Genomic DNA, 23,359 nt, shown 5'->3' on the forward strand with positions numbered 1-23,359 from the left:
CTGGCGACGTCGGTTTGCAGTACATGCGACGCCGGTTTTGACGTTTTGCGACGGTTTTGCGACGGTGGCCGCCAAAAAGCTCGCCTGACCTGCGGACCAGTGTGGCCAGATTATATTGGCAGATTTCGGCCGGAGCACTGTTGAGAACGCAACCATTTAAATTTAATCCATTATTTTAACGATCAATTTCTTTTTACCCTACTAGCAAAAAGAATGAAAAAGTGTGCGTCTTTTATGATATGTTCCTTTTCTTCTTCGGTTATTATTACTCAGAGAGGTACACGCGTTTGTAACATAAACGAAAATATAACTGTATTAACATAAAAGACGTTATTCTAACGTAAAAACGAAGACTGTTTCCCGCCGTTCCCTTTCCGTGCGCTATCCTTAATTGCCAGTTGCCAAGTGCCGGCGTGTTCGCCGGTCGACCCCGTTGACCGCGCAAACGATGACCCGGATGGATTGCAGGCACACATCAACCGATGATCACTCACGCGCCAACGGTGAGTTACTAGTAGCAATCCATCCGGCCCAGGTTAGCTCACAACATTTTATAAACCAAGTTTAATGTGTTAAAGTTTTTCTTTTGATTCGGGTGCACCAAGTCCGTGTAAAGGAAGGGGTATAAGGAAAATACAATGAAACACCGCGAGCGAGCGTTCTTTTCAGTGAGAGCGCCTCGTGCATTTTAAAGGCATGCAATAGAGCGCATTCTTTCCGTGGTAGCGCTCCATCCGCCATTTTTAATTTTTAACCCAAAACAACGGACTTCGGCTCCGATCTTGGGCCGGACCCCCACCGTGTGTTTCTACTTTCCCCTCGCCTGAAAATTTCATTCTCTTTGTCTGTCGGGTAAGCTTTAACCGCCGACAGCGAGATTCAAATTCAAATTTAAATGATTTTCTTTGACGAGCAATTCTCGGAATCCACGCAACTGACATTTTCTACTTATTATGAACATTACATTTTAACGGATAAAAATAAAAAGTGCCAGGCAAACAAACGTGCATTAGCGCGATAAGTAACAGATGAGGTTAGCAATCCTTGAAACAGCATCCCAAGCGCCTCAAAATAAGCTTAAACGACTGAAAAATCAAAATTCTGTGATTTTCGGTAGGTTAAATGAAAAATCGGTAGTTTTAGGGCGGTCATCTGTGAATCGGTAGGCATATAAAAAATCAGTAGGAATACAGCTAAATCGGTATTTCTGGTCACTCTGACAACAGCGCACCATTTGTTTACATTCCTGCTCTCCCTTCCGTTCACGTGTGGCTCCTATTCTGCTTTTTTTCGTGATAATCCAAAGCGAGCTAATCTGTTCCAAACTTCCCGCAAGTAAGTAACGTTAGCTGGCCCTTTATCAGCCACCAGACACCAATAAAGCCACATTAAGTAGATAAGAATAACTTGATTAGCCATGAATAGAGAGTGCCGATGGGTACAAAGAGGACGTATTTGTTACGAAGATTTATTAGTGTCTCGTGTATGTCGTCTTGCTTCGTGTGAATACGGTTGAGGAATATTGAACATGGTTCCTTCACTGTTGCTCTGTTCACTTTTGGGTAAGCAAATGTTCTAACTAGCTTCTATGCAGGCAATTGTAGGCTGATCATGGGTGAACGAAGGATTGGAATTTCGTTTGCTAAACAACTGTTTCTACTTTCAGTGTTATCCACCGCAAGCTCTGTGGCCGATGCCAAAGCCAATCTAACAAAGATAACATGGGCCCATGCAGTGAACGATGCCGAGTTTTTAACTCGCGTTCTGGCAAGTAAGTAACGTTCGGAGGCACCACGAATATTGGAGTAACAATCACGATACATTACAGGCGATGTTCAGTTCATCGAAGCGGACATTTCGCTCGGCTATCTGAAGGATGATGTGAACAAAGAGCGTGAAATCCCCATCATGGCTCACCCACCTGCCACTGAGTCGGACATTTCCCTCGAAACGTTCCTGCAGCGTATTCTACAGTTCAATCGAGAAGCGAACGACCCCTCGAAGGTGAAGGGAGTTAAGCTGGACTTCAAATCCATCGGTGCCTTCGAACGATCGATTGACATTATTCGAGCTAGCTACGATATGACTGCATTCGACACGTGGATCAATGCGGACATTCTACCCGGACCGGTCGATAACACTGCCACCGTCCCGGTTGATCCGACGCGGTTCTTTACCGCAGCTCGACGTCTCGGCAAAGCAACGCTCTCGATCGGTTGGACCACTCGATGGGGACCCGATTTTAGCGAAGGCTTGTACACCGAGTCGCAAGTAGACGCGATGATTGATGCGATTCGTGCGAATGGAATCGACAAGGTTGGCAACGCCATTACGTTCCCGGTTAGAGGCGGAATCGTGGCAAATAGCGTGAACAACATGATTCGTTTGTTCTGTGCTTTGAAGGACACAAACAACGTAACGTTCACGATCTGGTCCAGCGCGGATGATGCCGTGAGTGTAGAGAAGCTACGCGAATTTATCTTCACCGCGGGACTGGACCGTACGTACGTTGATGTGCCGGACGATCTGCATAAAAAGCTGCATCTGGACGAAAATGCTTTCAGCAATACATGCAAAAAAACGCTTCAGGCTAGGTGTTTTGACTAGGTCAAATGTATTAACTTTGTTACAATAAATCGGCTACTGGTCAGACCGTATAATAATTTAAAAATCATTCTTCATTGCCCTTCGGTGTCCTACCCTTGTACTTCAAGGGTTAACAGCTTCACTGCGCAACTGTCATTCGGCTTGCATCAAACGAAACGTCAAAAGGCCAGCTGTTCCTGTGCTTTGTTTATTTTCAATTTGGAAGAAAATACACCAATCGTTTATCGCTCACATCCGAGGTAATTCCCCAAAACTCCTACTCGTATCTTCTCTGTTTCAGTATCTGGGCGCAGTTTTTCGTCCCACCGTACATCGAACTTTCAGTGACCGTTTCCGTGTGATCGGTTGGATCCAGTACAATCGGACGCGTGATCGTGGGATCCAGTCGAAACTCCAGCTCGACGGGTTTCACATAATTTGCCTGCATCTCACTGGTAAAACCATTGTTTAGTTTCCGCTTATGCACTGGAACCACCAGCCGTGGCTGCAGAGCTTCCGGTTTCTTGGGCGCCCTTTTGCGTTCCTCCCGTTCCGTCCAATTCCAAAACGTGACCGTATCGTGCTGATGCCTTACATGCGGTACAATATCTTTCATCGTGGTGGTCACGTATGGATCGACTAATCTGGCAAAGCCTTTCTCGTTTGTGTAGATAACGGCTTTCGGACGCTCGACCGGTTTGTTGCAAACTTGCCCGAAACGAAACGACTCCGCTGGCTCCGGGATGCAGCGTGTTTCGACGGACGAACCGTATCGCTTCAACGGTACTCGCACTTCCTGGGCCAGTTTGGGCTGGGACGATTTGATGTAGTTCAGACGCTCCGTGCGATGAATGAGCCCCGCCTTCTCGTCGTACTGAAGGGGAAACTTTTCTCTAAACTTTTCAAACGTCTCCGACATTGGCTTCCAATTGTACTGAGACTGTAGCGTGCGGTAGTTGCGCTCAATGTTGGATAGCTGCACCTGTATTACTAAAAAGGGGGAAAAATCATCTTTCCTTTAACCAATTTTCACTTCTTTTGAAGCACTTACTTTTCTTGCTATCGGACGACATGTTGCGAAAGCCTTTCAAGCGTCGACTGTTTAATGGTACCAGCGAACGGTTCCCTTCCAGCACTCACCATGGCAACCGGGTTGCTATGCTTGCTGGGGAGGAGGAAATCGCACAATGCAAAAGCACAGCAATAAATTCTCGGTGGTTTCAACTCATTGGTTTATTTTGTCTTTTTAGAGGTTCGCTTTGGCGTCGATCCGCCCGAAAAAGTTCGCCTCTTGGCACGGCCCCTCGAAGCTGTTTCGTCCAGTTTAATATTTTTCTTTTTCGGCGTCGGTGTACGCTCATCGTCCGTATCGTAAGCGGCCTCGTCGCCAAACTCCGTACTGTCATCGCTGATGTCCGACTGGAACAGGTGCTCCTTGTTGCAAAGAATTTTGTTCAGCCCGTACTGGGCTATGTCGTCGCTCAGCATCTGCAGCTTGTTGTTGAAGTGATAGTTTTCGAAGCGAAAATAGTTAACACCGAGCTTAAACGTTCGGCGCCGGTTATCGCCCACGATGAAACCGAACTCGATACCCTGGTCCAGTGCGCTAAAGATTGCTCCGGACCGGGAACAATCGTCCTTAGACTTCCATTTTGCTGTGCCAAGCTCGTCCAGTCGGGTGCAAATATCCTGCAGGGAAACTGCAATGCGAAAGGAAGGGTGGATCATATGCTGGGGTTTCTAACAAACTAAACGTTCGCACACTTACCGGGTCTGCCCACTTCCTGTAGTATGTACATTATTTCCGGTAGCATTATGTTCGGACACAGCAATTGTGCTTTCCTTCCTGCTTTCTGATCCGCCAACAGACAAATGAACCTTGATGAAGGCAGCCCCAAAGCCAACTAGATCGCACAACTTACAGGAAAACGTTTTCACTGTTTACTGTTGTTTTTGTTTGCAGAAAATGGGACTTCCCGATTTACCGGGCCAGCCGGAAGACGATAGCGCCTTTACGATGGACGAAAACAATACCGTACACCTGGAACCCTTGAGCGAAGATGAAAGTGACAACGAATCCATGGATGCGAACGGCTATGCTGGCTATCAACCATTGAACATGGATGAACTAAATCACCCAAATCGGAGGCCGTCCCTAATGGAGGATGAAGCGGAATCGGGTGTCGGGGAGGGAGAATCGGTCGGGTTGGATGGAGCGAATAACAGCATCAATGCAGATTTTCTCAACGTAGACGTCTGGAATGCACCGCGGCCCAATGAGTTAAACATCGAGCTGGATTCTTCTAAAGCCGCTGAGGTAAGACACAGCGTTAATATTCGTTTGAGTTTGGCTGAATTCGAGAGGGATTAATTTCGTAAGAAATAATTGGATTTTTGGCTATCAAAATCAATCAATAGTTATGCATATGGTGGATGATTACATGAGCGACATTAAAGACACGTCCTCCAAAAGTCTGTTACGTGCTCCCCGAAAGAGAACGAAAGTGATTTGAAGCAAACTTAAATGTATTACACAACCCAGCGTTTCGGTTGACACCGGTTTAATTGTAATTAGAACGGCCACGGCGATTGAAAAGGAACCTACCACAGAACGTGGGTTATTGATCACATACATGTGTCAAGAAAGGACGTGCCTCGTGAAGGTTGCAGGTCTCTTACATTGTTGTTTCGTTCCTTTGCTTTCAAATGTGTATTTCAAGTCCAACCCTCCCGAGAGAAGCGAGCGTGTATTATTCATTTTCATTTCCATCAACCCATGGGACACTTGGTCGTCGTCCCGTACGGACCGGACCTGTGTTTTAGTTTCCTTTTCTTTTCTTTTTTCGGGACAAGAATTTATTGCATCTCACCCAAAACAAAACATTACCCTTCCGGTTCCGGCACACAAGGCCAAAGTGCTCCCGCAGGAATGGTCATCAAATAGCTCGAACCGCCACCGCCACCGTCTTTCATTACACTGTTTTCTGTATAGCGATGAGCGTGTGTTTTTAATACATACCTGATTTGTACTTCTCCACACACACACCCCCGTCTCTTTGCAGATAGTGAACGTGATGGCCGGCATAAAACTGCCCACCACAGCCGTGCCGGAGTGGGCCCGCGGAGTGCCGGAAGAAGAATGGAAGGAAAATTTACTACAGCGAATTCGCCAACGACAGCAAACGGATGTTGACGATGGATGTAGCACCTCCTTCACGGTGGGAAGCAGTTGCCCGACGATACCCAATAGCAGTAGTAGTAGTAGTAGCGCTGGTGCTGGTGCTGGTGGTGGTAGTTCAAGTACTAGGACGTGATTTATACGCCATACATACGATTCATGCCAATAATAGCGTCAGCTTTCATTCCCACATTCCCCCACTCCCCCAATTCCATGCCACGGATCTCACACAGCAACGGCATTGATGCTTGATGGTAATATTTAAAAAAAATGGTGAATTGAATTGGCTCTACCACTTTCTTCTAGTTCCACGTTGCATCCTTGGAATCCTTCTTTGAATACAATAAAGCGCACAGCGGACTCACATTGGCCCGGCAAGCCGGCAAAGGAGTTGTTGTTCTATTTAACGATTTATTTTATGCGAAACATGAATGCCACAACTTCCAATTCCAAGGGGGTGGCGGGACGTACAGTGTAGCATAATGGCACGCGGTTCACTGCGCGCTGGAACTCGGCATATGCACCCATGCGATCCCCGTCCAGGCCTTTGCCACATTTGTACCGTTTAGCCGGCAGGCATGCCGTGCATTTGCATTTCCGTTGCACTTCCGCCTTGCGCGTGTCCGCTACTGGGAAGGGGGATAGAAACAAATTCCATTCACACGAATCCCAAAGGAAAAAGGTGAATGTCGTCGTACAGTGTGGGCACGTTTCATAAAGTCTGACCCGACCCGAGTGACCGGTAACGGTAATGCCAAATTTTCCCTAATGGTAACCCTTTATCCGGCATGCATGCAGGGGAAAATGAACTTTTAAAATAACACAAAAATGTTCACACGTAATTTAACATATCCGCGCGCGTGCCCGCCGTTGGAATTCGCCCGCCGCCGTATGCCGGCTCTATATGTGCAAGTCACTCGATAAGGGGGGGGGGGGGGAGAGAGGACTGGGATTAAGTGCGACCGCGCTGATTGCTATGCTCGATAGAGTGTAATCGTCCGGTACCGGTGTAGTGCCGGACCAGGACCGTACCGCAGGCGCATGCATGCAATGTGTGGCGGCGCTAATTGAATACACGTTGATACACCCGGCAAACATGGCATGCCATGACAATGTGTTTTTCTGTGATGATGGGAGGCTTTATCAAGAGTATCGTGCGGAAAATGATTGAGAAATAAAACACACGACAACACCAACCATTGGGACACGGGAGAGAGCAGGAGGAATTGGTGGTTTGTTTTGTGTAGAAGAATGTGCCAAAGCATTTCCTTCACGGCGACGTACGGAAATCCCCGAAGGATGGAAGGATTGAGCCAATCAAGGGCCAAGTTTTGCTTCACAGCCCCGGGATTTGATGCATTGTCCGCGTGCACGAAACCCCCTGTGAGGACTTCAATTTTTGATTGCTATGGAAAATTGAGATTCCTTTCAAAGCTGGAGCTGGATGGACCGGAGAGAACAGGCTGCGACTCTCCGTTTCAGTATCATGAACATCAACCGAAGCGTTCGTTTATCAGCTGCAGCTGGGGGTTGGAGAAGGAGGTTTAAAGGGAGGGAAGTGTTCGTGTATTAGCAAAAACCAACCGGCCGGAAGATGTTGGAAACCGGCCCTCCCGATTGCAACAACCCTGCAAAGAGAACAAAGCAGAGAGAGAAAGCATAATTCAGAGATTTTCACCCCAAAACAGAGAGATCGAGCGCGGTTCGCGAGAGACAAACCAGCGCCTGCTCACTATGGGCAGTTCACTCGAATTGCAACGCCTAATCAAAATATGATCCGAACGCCTCAACAACACTATGTTTGGTCACGTTAAAGAAAGTGTAATAAAACAGTTTTCAAATTTATATGGAAAAACATCAGTTTTCTCTAAATTTTCTCTAAAAAACAAAACAAAATATTTTTTTAAATAATATCATGATTTGCACAATTCCTATAGCTCCGGACCTTTGAAATCCTGCGTTGCCAATGGCGACCGAATCCAGTATTGAATTTGCTACGAAATTTTGGACACTTTCACCCGCTCGAACGGCCCATCGTGCAGCAGCCCAACGGGGTGGATGCAGCGCGATTACAATTCGGCAAGCAAAGGGACCGACGCGACCCCGACGTTCTCGCGATTCCGTCAGTTCACTTCGGATCGTATCGCCGGGTCCGTCTCGCGTGTGCCGCGGTCTGCTCGCGGTCAGTCTCATCTCACCCACGGCAACGTTTCGGTGCTGCTAGGGGATCGTCACGGGAATTTGGTGAAAAGTGAAGGTGTGTGTGTGTAGCGCGCGCGAGGAAGAGCATTTGATTATGGGTGTTCCTTTTTTTGTTTCCTTTTTGCCGACTTCCTATTTGGGGACAGTGTGGAGATCGTGCCACCATCGTCAACCACCAGAAAGAAGAATGATGTTCATTGTGCCAACAAAAAGTGCTCTTGTGTGTGTGTCTTTGTGGGGGAAAGGGAGAGTTATGCCTGGCACAACACACCCCGCGACGTTAAGCCCCCCCCCTCCCCCCCTTGATAACCGGGCCGGGTGCGAGATCACCCAAGGCACACTGAAACCTCCTCGCGCTGATGTTTGTGTTGATAAGCAAATGCTCCCAGCCACGAGGTCTGTAGGTGGACAAGGTGGAGAGGTAGGAGTGTGTGTCCGGGGGAGGGAGAATTTTGCGTACTTCTCGCGATAGTAGCAAGTGAACTGCGGTGGGATTCGCGCTGTAATTCGATGTAATTCTAACACAACTCGAGCGCGGTAATTTAATATCGCCGTCCGCCCGTTCTTCCCCCTGATCTTCAATCGACCGGCAAGATGTTGACACCGGATGAGGATGATCCAGTTTGTCAATCTACCCTAACCATCCCCCGGTGCACCCACACACCCTCTTTCGCAGCTCATCTCAAACAAACACCGCAGCATCTTGTCTCTTCTAGCTGACACATTCTCTCTCTTTCTTTCACTCTCATTCTCACCTTAGTTTCGACGGGTTTTGCATTAGAACATCCAAATCCCATCGTGCTGGTTGCGCTCACTCTCCGTTCACAGTTGGCAGCGACCACTTGCGATTTTTGGTGGGAAAATTCGTTCCCATCCATCGTACGAATTTGCCATATTGGCAAGCACAAAGTTCGGGCCTCCGCTTTTGTTTCGCTCTCCGATTTGTTTTGGCTTTGTTGCAAAACCCCGGGAGAAGCAAGATGCACCGAGAGAGAGCAAGATATGCACCGCGTCTCTCCTCAGGTGGATGATGCGGGTCGGTGTCGTCCGTGTCCGACCACCTACCACCTATACTCGGCTGCTGCTAGTGGGTAGTGGGCGAACCGATGTGCTCTCCGGATGTTACAGATAGATTGCGTGCCGCAGCCCAAAGCGAACAGTTTTCCCATCACCCTGACAACGGTTTTTTTACATCATCATCTGTGTGTTTCTGTGTTTTCGTACACTCTGGGGACATCTCTGGTGTGCTCTCCGTTGTGTTTGTGTGCGTATGTCTGCCCGCTCTAGTATGCTGTGACTTTCCAATCATTGTTTCGTTTGTTGTTGATTGCAGAAAACGCACCAGCAGCGACATTGAGCTGAAAATAAGTGAACCAGCAAGCTGTTTCTGAGTGTGTACGTGTGTGTGATATTTTTTTCAATTTTGGGTCATTGTTGGGATATTTGGTGTGTTGTGTTGCAAGTGAAAAGATTGATTTAACCCCCCCCCCCCCCCCCCCCCCAAATAATTCCACGAGGAAAACAAACGATCGGAACATTGCGAAGGTGGTTGGGATGTATTAGGGAAATCAACAGTACACGGGAAGTGGTGTAAGGGAGGAGTGTAAGAGTGCATCCGTCCAACGCGCACACACCTTGCAAAAAAAAAAACAACAACAACAAATGGAGCAAAACGCACAATGCGGTGCGCGACGAAAAGTGAAACGAATGTTAACAAAAGAGCATTCACCAACCATCATCGGCTCAGAGAGGATTCGCCGGATCCGGATTCGTTCTGGTCGTAACACTCTTCACCCATTCCCTGCTGCTGCTGTTGCTGCTGCTGCTGCTGAACCGCCCCACCCCACGCCAAGAAACACTATTTTGCCCGCCCATTGCGTACCTGTCGCGCGACCTTGCAAACAACACAACACACACCAACCTCACCGAGGCATTTACCTTTTTTTGTTCGTGTTGCTTGTCCCCCGTTTAAATGGTGATATTGTTTTCCCTGCCTGCGGCTGACATGAATTTGTTGAGTGTGCGAGATTTTGTTGACAAAAGTGCAAGAATGCTGATGCAGCAGAAGCAGCAGCAGCAGTGCTTGTTTGTGTGCGTTTTGAGCTAAAATAATCGCGCGAATTGATCTTGTTTTGCTGGGAGCAACTTGTGTGTGTGTGTAAACATTGAGATCGCAGGGTAATAGTAAATATAAACTTTTACATATTTTGCAGTTCACAATAAGCGTATTGAACCGGTGTCGACCCGTCCTTGAAGTGTATACAAATATTATAAAATTAAACTTATGGCAAAGTGTTGATATCAGACCAGGAGGAAACAAGTCCGAATGAGAGTTTAACCAACCAAAAGGTAAGATGAAGTCATCGTTTTTTATATTTACTACAATTTTTACAAACTCATAGCAAACTTCAAAATCCTTCATACAAAAGAACAGAGCTTTTAAAACAGAGATAAGGGACATAACGACCATGTCTCCAACCGTGGTCAGGGTTCAAAAAAGGGACTCCTTCAGCATGCTCCTTGTGTGCCCAACTGCACGGCTTTCTTATGATTACATATTTATACAGCAATCCTCAACAATTTCGACCGAGAAGAGCAAGAAAAAGCACCGATTGGTTTAAATTACACAAATTTGCATGCCCGATGATGTGTCGTCGGATCCGCGCCCGTGTTTTCCTGGATAGGGGCAAGAAGGGCACACTCACTGGTCTGTCTGCCCTCCAGCCGGCGATTTGCTCCGCGTCATTGTACATCGTCATTATTATTTGCTATCCATGTTGAAATGATAAAGCACAGAAACTTGGTACACATGCTTGCTGGAATCTTTTATTCCCGCGTGCGGAAGAATTTCGATATGGTGCAATAGCAAACCCAGATGAGCTAGCTGCCCGCGGGGAAAACGCCACAGCTGCGTTGTTGGTTGGGTAGCATATGTTTTGAATTCAGTTTTTTGTGCTTTTCCAAACATGCGACAATCACTCGGGGCACAGAGAGCGAGAACAATCTGCCCTTTTATGATTGTAATTTACACAAGCATATTCCGTGCAGACCGAACTGACCACACAGTGGGCAGCACCGGTATTCGTGCTAGTGGACCATTTTGTCAATGCGAGGCGAGCATGAGCCAACAACCACCAACAAGCACAGGACGACGACAGTCCTTGACCACGCCAACCTGCGCAAAAGGGTTCCAGTGCCCTCCGGGAGAAAGATTGTGAACTTTTCCTTCGGACCAATGTCACAACCAGCAGTAGCTGCAGCAGCAGCAGTCGTCGTCGTCGTTCAGATCTGGACCATTGGACTTTGAGTAGGGACGACCTGCAGCAACATTGCCAATTTGTATGCCACTGTTTCTTGTGTGTGTATCTTGTACATCGGTAGATACCGTGCAATGGCATAAACACTTTTGCACTAACATAATAACACTTTTTGCCAAGGTCATTCGAAATCATTGGAGTGTGATGGAACTGCTCCTTCTTCTTTCTTTTTTTGCACTGACAATTGATTTTAATTTCACAAATCTTCCACCTCATTCCGACCGGCAAGCCCCCCAGCAGAGCAAAGTAAGGCGGTATGATAATAATAGTTGACGATGATAATGCAAATACACCCGTAGCCAATGCAGCTAAAGTGGTCCGGCATGATTATGATAATTTCCACGATTCGTGGGCCTATGGTGTGCGCAAAACAAAACAAAAAAACAGCATCTATCCGCACGTTTAATGCTCCAACGGCAACTGGCAGTTTGCTGCTGTTGCACATAGTTTTATGGTTTCTCGGGAGTTTTCTGCCTGACAACGGCGCGCCATCAACGTCCTCGAGCTCGCGGGAAAGCTATTAGATTTTTATTTGAAAAACAACTCCTTTCAGCTGTCTCTGGAGCTCTGGCTGCACAACATCATAAGAGGGAAGATGTCGATAACAAAAGCGCTTCTCGCTTCCTTGCGATGATGATGGGACGATGATGGGACGATGATCGCCTAAGGCGATTAAATCCATCCTTCCTTCCCATTCATGCATCCGTTTCATCCATCCATCGCGCCATACCCTTAGCAAAACAAATCGCTCATCAACGAGTACTACAACCTACCTCCTCTGCCCAACAACAACACCATCGACATATCCAAATGCCCTTTAGCAAAGCATGGGGAGCAAGAAGACTGTACACAAGGCATCGCGCCGCGTAGAGCAGGCAGCATCGCATCGTTCGTGTAAGTAAACAAACATGGCAACGGGATGCTGTTGGATTTTCCATACACAACATCACATTTCTCCCAGCCATCGATCGAAGTCGGCGTGCCCGCCCAGCTCTTGGATGAAATGTAATACGAAAGGGCGAAACAAGAAGAGGGCAGCGCGCGCTCGCGCGCTATTTTCATCTAAATCACTTTCGCGTCCTTTCAGCTCTCTCGCGGTGCGCGGGCGCGTGTTCTTGGGTCTTGGACCCGACTCCCGAGAATTAGTGACATTTTAGTTAAATTTCTGCTCCACTTCCCCCCTCAAGCGCGCCAAACTAATGCGAACAGCCAGCCAGTCTGTCTCTTATGTGCCAATTCCTCCCACCATCATCATCATCATGAAGCCGTCGGTACGGAATGAAAACTATTTATAACAACATTAGGAGAGCATCAAGTGTCGCATCAATTCCCGCGGCGCGGTCCCCGTACCACGAAGGGAAATTAACTCAAGCAAGGAAGGAAGGATCCACGCCGCCGGTGCTGGTGACAAACTTATAAAGACTTTCTGCAAACTCGTTAAAGCGAATTATCGCGAAACGTTTAACTTGTTTGGAGGAAAGTTTCGTCCAAGCTTCGCAAACGCAAGCAGCTATTGTTGTAGGTCCACCGAGGCAACTGTTTACCGATTGTTTAATGGCGTTTATTGCTTTACAGCCTCGTTGGTTTAGATTGTTTGAAAACTTATCATAGATGGCCGTACCCTATGCCGCAGACAGGCCAGCCAGCCAGTCGCCTAGAGTATGTTGTGTTGTTACACACCGAAACCAACACGGATCGATACTGGACGCATTAATTGATCGATAATTTATAGCCCAACCACCGCCCCCAACCAAACGCGGACAAACATCCTGGAAACTTTCAATTCCACGCGATACATGCAATAAAATGGACGACTTCTGCTACTACTACCGTGCTGCGCCGTGGCAAGGTTGCTTTAGATTGCATCAAACTCCGCAATTGCACTCAAGCGTTGGTCCTCAAACAGGGGATGGAAGAGAGGGGGGGGGGAGACAGGGGCGAAAGAGAAGAGGAGGCACATGGCACATAGATAAGGCGGACGCATTTTTTAATTCAATTGTACCAACAACGTCTCAATTGCTGACATTGAGCTGTGTGCTGTGGGGACAATGTCGGTGTGGTGGAAGTAGCAGTAATCGTTGCCCAGGGAATTCCTGTCAGGCTGTTGTGTACACGGGCCATCGCACGGATTTTGCCGCATTGTGAAGGGTGTGTGCTTCCACCATCCTAACCAGGAGCGGTCAATGGGGAAAGAAAATGAAACAATTTTCAGACCAGAACAACAACCATACACATCATATCATGCGTACTTGGCTTAAATCAGAACGTCCTCTAGACATTAACAACTTCTTCCCTAATGGTTTGCTGTGTGCTGTGTGTGTTGGACACAAACCTAAACACACCTTGGTTGGGGGGGGGGGGGCTTTGGGCGAAGAAGAAGAGGAGTAAAAAAATCAACGCCAACGGGCGCCGGAATTGGTGCTGTCCGCAACACTTCGCAACAAAACTGGCGCGCGAGGACTGACCTCGTCCGGAAGCCAAGTCACCAACACCGTCACGCATTATGCTCTGCGGCATTGTTGCCGAAACACTCGTAAATCTTGATTCCGGACTTGTCACACACGTCACCCGGGTGTGGTTGTGTGCGACGTCCGGTTCAAAGCCTGGCACTTTGCTTTCCATTTGTGTTGTTGTTGTGCCGTCTTCTTATCTTACTCGAGCGGTCACTTACTCACTTACCTTACCGTGTAGGCCGACCCGTGCTTGCTTGGGAACTTTGCCGGAGCGTCAAATCAACTCCCCGACCCTTTGGATGGGGGGAAGAAGGACAGAAGAAGCGTCACAACGAGGTATTGATTCTAATTTGAAGGCATGCCCTTTCTCCACGCCGGCCACGACGAACCTTTTCGCTATCTTGTGCTACAGCTATGCGACAGTGTGTCAGTAAGCCTTGCCTTATCGCGTACTCGCGACCTCTCTCGGGGGTATCGTATCGCCTACTTTGCCGAGGCATTTTTGGACAAATTAAACATTAAAAAGACAGCATGCACGCGCGTTCGCCTACTGGATGTGCTAAAAATATATTAAAAACACATCCATCTTGATTGAGTCGTCCAGTTCCTGGGCTGCAGGACTTACATAAGCCTCACAGGCATGAGCTTTGCTTTGCTGGATTATGTTTACGACAGCTGTCTACCCCAGCGGGGCCCCCGGGGGAGGACACTGTGCCATCCTGTGGGATTTAAAGTTCCTTGTACATTACGCAAAAAGCTTGTTTCTCCAAATGGATTTTCCATTTTCATCGCAGGTTAGGCGGCTTTTCGTCAATGGCGAAAAAGGACATCGCCCGACACACATACTACACACACACCCGCACACGCACCTGGCACCCTGGGAGCGCCTTCTCTTCACCTGGCTCTCGTTGAATATCGATTTCAAATAAAACCAATTTTATACCCACTACAGAGCCAGCAACCCGCCGGAGCATATTGCTGTTGTGAACCCCCTCCCCGCATCTTTCGTCGCAAGCCCGCGTTTTCCATTGCGTTTCCGAAAACCTTCCTGGACCGCGCCCTATCCCCCGCTGGTTGTTGGATGTAAAGCATGAAGGTCCGATGAAGTTTTGTTTGTAGCCCACCACAGCCGCCAGCACGGTCGTTCGCTCGTAACCTATCCACTCAGCACAATGAAAGCAAATGAGCCGCATGCTATGACTGTTGTTACATGTATTCTATGGCGCGATAGCGGGAAAACTTGCATAGAAACGAAGCGGGCAGAGAGGTGAAGAGAAAGGCTTTCACCCACAGCAGCAATCAAATAGTGTGATTGAATCGCAATTGATTTTAATCAAGGTTGTTTAATTAAGCATATTATTTGATGGTTGCAGGAGCAAGCTTTGCCGCAGCGTGTTGAAGGCGGTTGGGTTTTTGGGAGATTTGTAAAAATATTAACGTGTAATTAGAAAAGGATGGAAAAAGGTCCTAAAGGGTGCCGAATAAGCTGTTAAATATGTATGAACATATTTAACAGCTTATTCCTGGTAAAAGCACCGCCATTACCCATGGCACACAACATACACAAAGCACAACTTCAACTTTTCTGCTTCACCAAATAAACAATACCATTGCACACACACACACACCCAACTTCTCGGGACGGAAGAAGAATCAATACGCCCCAGTCTTGAACTTCCTTGCTCGATTCGAACGACCGACAAAACAAACTTTGGCCCGTATTGTCTTGAACTCGAACAACCTTGAACCTTGGGATTATGTTAAGGACGATTAGCGACACTGGACCGACACCGTGGCAGTGCGGTTGGGAGTTGGAAGGTTGGGATTGGGTTGCATGTTGGGAAAACTGCCAATCCACTCCTCTATCCATCCTTTCTGAACGTTGCTATTTGTTATTGAAAATCGACCATTTTTCCATTAACTAATCAATCATTTACGGTGTGTAATAGGATAGGGCCACGAAAGTATCACTTTCCAGTGCCATCATAATCGATCAGGATACTCCAAAAGCCCTTATGAGCTCTTTCGCCCAGTGTACGTGTACGGTGTACGGTGTGATCCTCTTGAAGAAGAACCCTTTATTCGGTGCTTCCCTTTTCGGCACAAGGACCTCAAAGACCCCATAGGGAGATAGAGAGAGGGATAACGCTCAACAAAGAAACATGAGGGTCTTTCGGGGGCTTTGGGACCACCATCGACGGTCTAATGGATTCATTTCTGGAAGCGGGACGAATCAATAAAAATGTGAAATTATTTAGCACCCTATTCTCTGAGTCGGCTGACGGGGGCGAGCAGACACACACACACATGGGCTGAGAACATGATAATTGACTTAATTCACGTCCCAACTCACCCCGATAGTGGGCGCGTGATGGCATGGAAAGATTGAATGTGAAGCTAACTACTTGGGAAACACGGAGTCTTCCGCAAGTTCTTCACAACTATGGCGTGATAAAACGTAGCTTTATTCCAACTCCACGTGCGAATGGGAGTTAAACTGTTTTCGCTCCACGGGTTCCTCCGCTCTACCGCTCTACTCCACTACTCTGACCCATTGATGATCCAAGCCAAGCCGAGCGTCAGCGTCATCCGTCCTCGGGTTCGTTTGATCGATTAAACGCCAAAGGCCCACCCAACACGGATATGCGTCCGGGGAGGATATCGGTGTCCTTTCGACGTTTGATATACTCTACTCCGGTGTAAGGAAATTTCATTAAAAGCAACACGCAAACTTAGTAGGCCTCTTGTCTCTTTTCGTCTGCATTCTCCAGTTGGAACGGAGCACGGAAACAAAGCAACGCACAGCCCAAACGTGATCACGACCCTCATCATGAGGGGTAACTAATCCGCGACGAAGTAGCTTAAATTAACACCTTTTGCTCGCTTTGACTCGCGCCTTTGCCTTCCAGCACAGAGTGCTGGAGCTATTTATATCCTTTGTCAAATATTAAATGCACAAACATGAACCTGCCAATCAAGGAGGCGGGGAGGAGGCTAGATTTGGATTAGAATGCACACGCTTTGTGTGCCCTTGTTTCCATAGCACACACGCACACACTCGTTCCGGGGTTAACAAAGCAATTCACCCTGTGTGGATAGTGTTGTGTTGTCTACCGCGAACGAGTTGGCGGGCGATATTTATAAAGCTCATAATTGATTTATAATCTTAGCACTGTGCTAATCTGCACGATCCCAATCCGCCCATGTCCATGTCGATGTCAATCACGTTCCGATGATGTTGGCTGGATCACAAGATCGTCGAGGAATTTTCCATTTACTTTAAAGTTCTCCCTTTTTCCTTTTCTTTATTTTCTTGCAGATAGATTGAGAAAAAATGTGTCAATAAGCTCTGGAGGGTCGGAAAGGCATCATGTTCTGCTGCAACACGCTTCTCGCACCGGTCAGCATAATATCCGTGCTCAGCAGCGATCTTCCAAATTAAAAGATGTATAAGTAAGTATTAATTAGTTTTCACCATCCTGCTCGCTTGCTGTGTGTGTTGCCATGGAAGCGATAAAAATGGCACTCGACCCCCGCGGCAATGATTTGATTCGAATTTTGATTGGCTAACACGGCGCTTCACGGGCGACTGCTACGGGACGCTCGTATAATGGGCCTTTGTGCGTCCTGGCTAATTAGTACTGCTGCTGCTGCTTCTTCGTCCCATCGAAATGACGGACGATTCCGCCCGCTGGATCAAATATTTATCCTGCGCTTAATTACATGGAGTAACCGAACCCACGCTCAACGCAGACACGAATCCTAATAAAACACGCGCCTCCATTTATTCCATTTTCTTGCAGTGGAACAAGGCATTCTAGCATCAGCTGTACCGACGCCAAAGACTCCAATCTACCAGCGCTACACAACCGCCCTCCAGAATGACCCCCGGTGTTCGCAAGAGGTAAGCAGCTCCCCGGCCAGACATAGCGACGACACCCAAACCCTCCCCGAAAACCGCCATACCGCCATCGCCTTTTGTGCATTGTGTGTTTGTGTCCGTGAACGACATCCATCAATCATTCGGGGGCGCGTGCCACGAGTCATCCACATCTTGACACACCATCACACACCTACCCTCGCATCGCGATTGAGGAGGGGTTGATTATTAATTTCCAAACAAAGCGCCACTAACGGGCGCCACCCTCCGGTGTGCTGATACGATCGCCACCCGGTGTCCAGAGTCGAATGGTGGCGTTAACTGCGCTCATCAAGGGCCCTTCTCGAGAAGCGGGGGAAAGGGTCCTCCGCTCACCATCACACCACCACGCGAGACAAACGCAAAAAGGAAGAGAGTAGCTACTTATCGGATCAAATAATGTCTAACGAGTTACTTCCGTACTTGGGTGCTCTGCTCGCCATCACGTACAGTGATGAGGTATTGCTTCCGGAAGCGTGCCGCCAGCGCGATGCTTTTGCACAGAGTGCCAGCACCCTTAATTTCCCACCAACACCTTGCAGGCCATTAGGCTTACGCGACGCACCTCACGACACGCCAAGATTGTGTGACTGCATTGCGTAATGTGTGTGTGTGCGGTCGGCGAGTGCGTTTATCATCGGCCCACTTTACTCAAGCCGCCAGCCTGAACACTAGCCAGTTTGGAAAAAAGAAAGGAAGAAAAGTCCCCGCAAGTGAAGAACCCGCTGTTGAAGGTGCCCCATTAGCTTTACATGGGTTTTTCCACTCCTTGTACAGAGTCATCAACTGTACGGAATGGTAAGGCCTGGAAGAAAGCTCCTAAGTAGAAGTAATGGCGTTACCATACATGCCGGTTTGCCGGTGTATTTACAACACTCCAGCTAAGCAAAGCAGCACAGTAAGGAGTACAGAAAAGCATGAAAGTGTAAGCCGAGAAAAGACCCCAACCATCATTCTTACGGGGGTGACCTCAACTGAGAGAGCTGATCTGCCTGTTTTCAGCTCATATTTATTCCTCACTAGCAGCAGGCATAAAATATCGTAAAACCCGAGCGCCGCCCACGTTAACAGCAACCTTTTCGCCCCACAATACTCCACACAAAAGTTGATTGGCCTGAATCCAGTATGAGCTCCAGCGTCTGGCGGCGGTGGTGACTTTTGTTGTCAGGAGGTCCCCCCAAGGTTTTTACTACTTGCGGTGCTCTTTTTGGAGCTTTGGATTAAAGCATTCCTTCTTTCTGTCACCTTCCTCAACGTGCCTCGTGCCTTTTTGGGGCCATTTTTGCGGTGAATTTGAGCTCATGGTATGAATATTTACAACGCCCCCCTGGTGCGCACAAGGAGAGAAAGTGGTATAATGCCAACACAACTGCTAGCATTCTTGCTGCATAATTACCCAGCGGCTCCCCGTCCCGTGTTTGCCGAACGATTAGGAATGTAAACGCGTTCGTAAATTTCTGGAACGGAGCAATTCTAGCAGAGGAGATGTGGAGGAATTTTGTTCGTTCGTTTCAATAAGCTTATGTTATCATTTCAGCTGATGGAAGCTGTTCAACTCTACCCAATCGTGAACATCAAATAGGTTCACATTGGTAAAATTCCTCTTCAACCATTCAATGACTGCGCCGTCAAAATCACACACAAACACACATGCATTAAATATTCCTCTTTCCGCCACCAATTCCAACACCTTCACTCATCAATCAGTCATCGATAAACACATGGTCCCCTCCCGCTCATGCCACCGTTAGTAAGGATACTAACCCATGATCCTGGGTCCACAGAACAAGAAGAACGATAGGATGTGTATTAATGTCGTTTAAAAATTTACCCTTCATTCGCTCTTTCTCTTTCTCTCTTCTCCATTTCCTAATTGATCCGTCGACCGGATGTGTGCTACCGGCTTGTTGGGGTTTGTGCTGCATAAATGGCTGCTTTCCCTCTCTTTCCCGTCCGCTGGGTGGGTAGGTAGCGCTGGGCAGACGCATCGGCCTGTACCGGTTCTGTGGCGATATCGGACGAGGCAACTTCTCGCGTGTCAAGCTCGCTGTTCATCAATTAACCAAAGGTGATTATTTCATTTGTAGTTTACTTCCCCCACCCTTTGCGACTTCCCCCCGGACGGTCGGGTGCGATGAAGCGCCCCGATATGGGCGTTCTTCCATTCCAGCGCAGTACCTTCCTTCCAACACACACATAATCTAACGAGGATCATTAACTCCCGCCATGGAGAGGGAAGATGGGATGGAAGGACGTTTGAAAGCAAAAAAGAGGGGAAAGGATAATGAAAACGTCCCAGGAAGAACGCCATAATTGTGATTTAACATGAAACGAACGGATTTCCGCAGAGCTCTTTTCACGTATGGTTTCTTTCTCTTCCCACTTTCTTTAATATGCCCGGAACATGTCTCAATTTGCGCGTGCACGCACGGTGACACTGCAGATAAAGTCGCTATCAAGGTAGTGGACACCAGTCGTTTAGATGCTAAGGCGCTGCGCATGTTGTCGCGCGAAGTCAGCACGCTCGAGTGTGTCTATCATCCATTTATTCTAAGGTAAGTCCTTCCTTCCTGCCGCAGCCCTGGAATAGGGTGGTTTACTGATGTGCATTTCGCTTTTCTGCTCTTCTCCCCCCCAAAGACTGTTTGAAGTGATAGAAACATTGGGAAAGATTCATCTCATCAGCGAATGGGTGCAAGGCGGCGAACTGTACAATCGCATCACGGAGGTTGGCCCGCTCAAGGAACCACACGCTGCACTGCTTTTCCAACAACTGCTACTGGCTGTGAAGCATCTGGTAGGATTTAGCGAAGAATGCAATGAGTCCCGCGTTGCACGGTGATCAGCGAATCCGAAATTGACGGGTGCTCTTGTCTCTTTGCAGCATAGTTTAGGTTTTGTGCATCGTGATATCAAGGCGGAGAATGTGCTGCTCGTGAGCGAAGAGCGCATCAAGCTGGCGGACTTTGGCTTTAGCACGCAGCTGGTAAACGGTCCCTGGCAGCATTTGGACACGTTCTGCGGTTCGCCCCCGTACGCCGCACCGGAGCTGTTCAGTGACGACCACTACATTGGCGGTCCGGTCGATATCTGGGCGCTCGGCATACTGCTCTACTTTATGCTGGAGGGCAGCATGCCGTTCAAGGCACCGACCGTTCCACTGCTGCGGACGGCCGTGCTCAAGGGCGAGTTTGTCATCTCGACCAGCCTGAGTGTACCGTGCTGTCGCGTTATTCGTAAGTAGCTTGGGCAAGAGTGTCCTACCGGTCGGCTAATAGCCTTGTGCTTTGCATTTCCAGAGCGCATCCTAGTGCATACACCATCCCGAAGGCCTACGATCGAACAGCTGCTCGACTGCCAATGGTTCCGGTACGCGCAGGATCATGCCGGTCGTCTGGGACGATCGTCGAACCAACCCCAAACCACCGTCGGCCAAACTCGTAACCCCAACAATGTTCCTAGACGGAGGCGGAAAAAGTTGTTCTGGTTTTTCCCCTCGCCTCGCGATCGCCTTTCCTCGCCCGAGTCCACCACCTCCAGTCGTGATAACAACCTTAGTGCTGCCAACAACAATCAGCGTCACCGTCATCATCACCATCACCACCAGCACAACTCCCAACGGCACCAGCCCATGTCCTCGTCCACGAAGTCATCGTCCTCGCGGGACGAGCGGCTGGTGGCCAACCCGCCGGAGATTCCCAACCTGCGCACGATCGCTTGCAGCACCAAGCGGGCCGCCAGCGTACTGGAGGAAAACTATCTGCATCCGCTCAAGCCGGATCCGGCGGCTGGCGCGCCCGGCGAGGGGGCGGACACCGGCACGCTCGTTACCGAGCACCACCTGCATCATTCCCATTTTATCAAGGATCTATCCAACGATGTGTCAAATAATAATATTGTTAACAGTAACGCTAATGGTACGAATAACTATACGAATCAGCTCGCCAACGATGCGACCGGCGGAGCTAACGGGAGTCGTAAGGAGAGCTCGGCCGCTAGCCAGGAGCGGAAGCCGCGTCGCTTTTCCTTCGGCCGCTCGCTCAAGAAGCGCATCGGACCGATGGAGTTAGTGTCGGCGGAAAGCCTCACCGGGCCGGACGGTGGGGTGCGGCCTCCGCGTGCAGTGGATCTGCGCGAAAAGCTACATCGAACGATCGACGAGGAGCACGGCCGGTTCGTGATGTACCCGACGACGGCCGTTTCGTCCGAGGGCAATCGGCATCTGCATCCGCTCGAGACGGAAACGCGCCGGCTTATGAAAGTGCTCGGCATTACCGGCGACATGATAGCGCGAGCGGTGACGAACGGACCGCGCAGTGACATTATCGGCGTGTACCGGATCGTCATGCACCGGTTGCAGCGTGAGCAAACCAACGCTCGGCTAGCGTCGACCAATGGGGGCGCGTACGAGTTTCTCGAGCTGAAATCAATCAACGGCACGACGACATCCGGCTGCAGCTCGGGACGGAGCGGACCGAACAGTGGCGCAGGGCGCAGCACTGCCAACAGTCGGCGACATATCGATCAGAACCGGGGAAGAATCTGTGCCATTCTTTAAACACACAAAGCGCTACGGGGAGAAAGGGGGACCTCATGTCCGGGGCCTACCGCCGTGCACGCGTTACCACACTTTCCCCCATCATGTGATAATCCTCGTGGGATTAATTGGAAGCGGGAAGTTCGACCACTGATGACCACTGATGTTACTAACCTAATCGCCGTGTCTAATGTGTGTGTGTGTGCCCTTCTCTGCCGTGGAATGTGGAGGAACACGTACTCGATGTGTGTGCCCCTGCAGCGGTGACTACCGCACTAGACCACAAACCGTAGAAGATAGAAGTCATATTTTTAGAAGAAAATAACGTTGTTAACTGTTAGTTCTAGTGTACGTCCTGTGGTAGCTTAACCGGCGGTCAGAAGGCCGCCCCTCCGCCCCGCTTCAAAGATTACCCGACGCAGCCAATCCGCGGTAAACGATCTCGGTGTCTCTCTTTCTCCCAACCCCGAGATGTGTATGTGCGGCGGGAGAGTGCAAGGGAAGCAGCTTAAAAGTTTTATAAAAACCCCCAAACAAAACAAAAAATACCAAATCAAACAACAAACCAACCTTATCTATATTCGAACTCGATGTGCCGAGAACCGACCTCAGGTCTCGGTGGAGCATGGCCAATCGCACGCACTGTGCCCTTGTGTAGCTTTAATATATTTATTTTTGTTCCCAAAACCCCGATCTAAACCTTCGCGGCAAGTTTTTAGGTAAACACAGAAAAGACATCGTGCTATTGTTCCGAAATATCTAACCGCAAAATGCGCTGACGGGGCGCGCGCGTTTCGCGTATTAAGTTACTTGTGTCTGTTGATTTTATTTCTACAAACGGATGATCAAATCATACTAAAGCTGTACCATTATGCAACATTGAACGTGGTAAAATAAGGTCAAACCAGAAACAAATATACATCTATTACAAACATTACATGCGGCTTTTTGTCTTTTATTTTTTGTGAGATTTTTGTATGTATACGAGGAATTCTGACGGACGGCCATGTAGTGGATAAAAAAAATTATTCTGCAGAGGTATTAGATTGCATACCTTGAAAACCCGTATTGTTTAACGCAATTTGTCCATAGAAAGCCGTTTTAGCATCTTCCTACGAAGTTGGTGGAAAATTCGGAAAATTATTTATTAAAAATAAATTTTGACCA

The 23,359-nt window shown here is 48.5% G+C and overlaps 5 protein-coding genes across 10 annotated transcripts; 3 read left to right on the plus strand and 2 right to left on the minus strand.

Moving 5' to 3' along the window:
- Nucleotides 1-1,225: 1,225 nt before the first annotated feature.
- LOC120900708 (protein FAM151B) lies at nt 1,226-2,663 on the plus strand. Of its 2 annotated transcripts, none has more exons than XM_040308080.1 (3): nt 1,226-1,335; nt 1,667-1,771; nt 1,829-2,663. In XM_040308080.1, coding segments are annotated over exons 1-3 (885 nt in total). In that variant the 5' UTR covers nt 1,226-1,334; the 3' UTR covers nt 2,608-2,663. The 2 variants fall into 2 exon arrangements, with proteins under 2 accessions (XP_040164014.1, XP_040164013.1); XM_040308079.1 differs by lacking the exon at nt 1,226-1,335 and adding an exon at nt 1,348-1,562.
- A 60-nt stretch (nt 2,664-2,723) lies between these two features.
- Nucleotides 2,724-6,154, plus strand: LOC120900710 (male-enhanced antigen 1). Of its 2 annotated transcripts, none has more exons than XM_040308082.1 (3): nt 2,724-2,846; nt 4,550-4,903; nt 5,649-6,154. In XM_040308082.1, exons 2-3 carry the CDS (start codon nt 4,553-4,555, stop codon nt 5,898-5,900), a joined length of 603 nt encoding a protein of 200 aa, XP_040164016.1. In that variant the 5' UTR covers nt 2,724-2,846; nt 4,550-4,552; the 3' UTR covers nt 5,901-6,154. The 2 variants fall into 2 exon arrangements, with proteins under 2 accessions (XP_040164016.1, XP_040164017.1); XM_040308083.1 differs by lacking the exon at nt 2,724-2,846 and adding an exon at nt 2,937-3,041.
- On the minus strand, nt 2,781-3,745 carry LOC120900709. The gene is made up of 2 exons (XM_040308081.1): nt 3,638-3,745; nt 2,781-3,576 (listed from the first exon to the last, which is right to left on the minus strand). The coding sequence occupies exons 1-2, from the start codon at nt 3,657-3,659 to the stop codon at nt 2,864-2,866; spliced, it is 735 nt and encodes a 244-aa protein (XP_040164015.1). The 5' UTR covers nt 3,660-3,745; the 3' UTR covers nt 2,781-2,863.
- Nucleotides 3,795-4,500, minus strand: LOC120900711. The gene is made up of 2 exons (XM_040308084.1): nt 4,355-4,500; nt 3,795-4,286 (listed from the first exon to the last, which is right to left on the minus strand). Exons 1-2 carry the CDS (start codon nt 4,398-4,400, stop codon nt 3,820-3,822), a joined length of 513 nt encoding a protein of 170 aa, XP_040164018.1. The 5' UTR covers nt 4,401-4,500; the 3' UTR covers nt 3,795-3,819.
- Nucleotides 6,155-7,856: 1,702 nt separating the features above from the next.
- On the plus strand, nt 7,857-23,129 carry LOC120900712 (probable serine/threonine-protein kinase MARK-A). 4 transcript variants are annotated; one of them, XM_040308086.1, is made up of 10 exons: nt 7,882-8,021; nt 9,300-9,361; nt 10,180-10,315; nt 17,056-17,189; nt 17,540-17,640; nt 19,624-19,723; nt 20,099-20,210; nt 20,296-20,452; nt 20,540-20,891; nt 20,955-23,129. In XM_040308086.1, coding segments are annotated over exons 4-10 (2,082 nt in total). In that variant the 5' UTR covers nt 7,882-8,021; nt 9,300-9,361; nt 10,180-10,315; nt 17,056-17,188; the 3' UTR covers nt 22,214-23,129. The 4 variants fall into 4 exon arrangements, with proteins under 4 accessions (XP_040164023.1, XP_040164020.1, XP_040164019.1 ...); XM_040308088.1 differs by lacking the exon at nt 7,882-8,021 and adding an exon at nt 8,429-9,230; XM_040308089.1 differs by lacking the exon at nt 9,300-9,361 and having other exon boundaries at nt 7,857-7,946.
- The last annotated feature ends 230 nt before the right edge of the window (nt 23,130-23,359 follow it).

This window comes from Anopheles arabiensis, chromosome 3 (assembly GCF_016920715.1).
Source record: "Anopheles arabiensis isolate DONGOLA chromosome 3, AaraD3, whole genome shotgun sequence".
NCBI lineage: Eukaryota > Metazoa > Arthropoda > Insecta > Diptera > Culicidae > Anopheles > Anopheles arabiensis.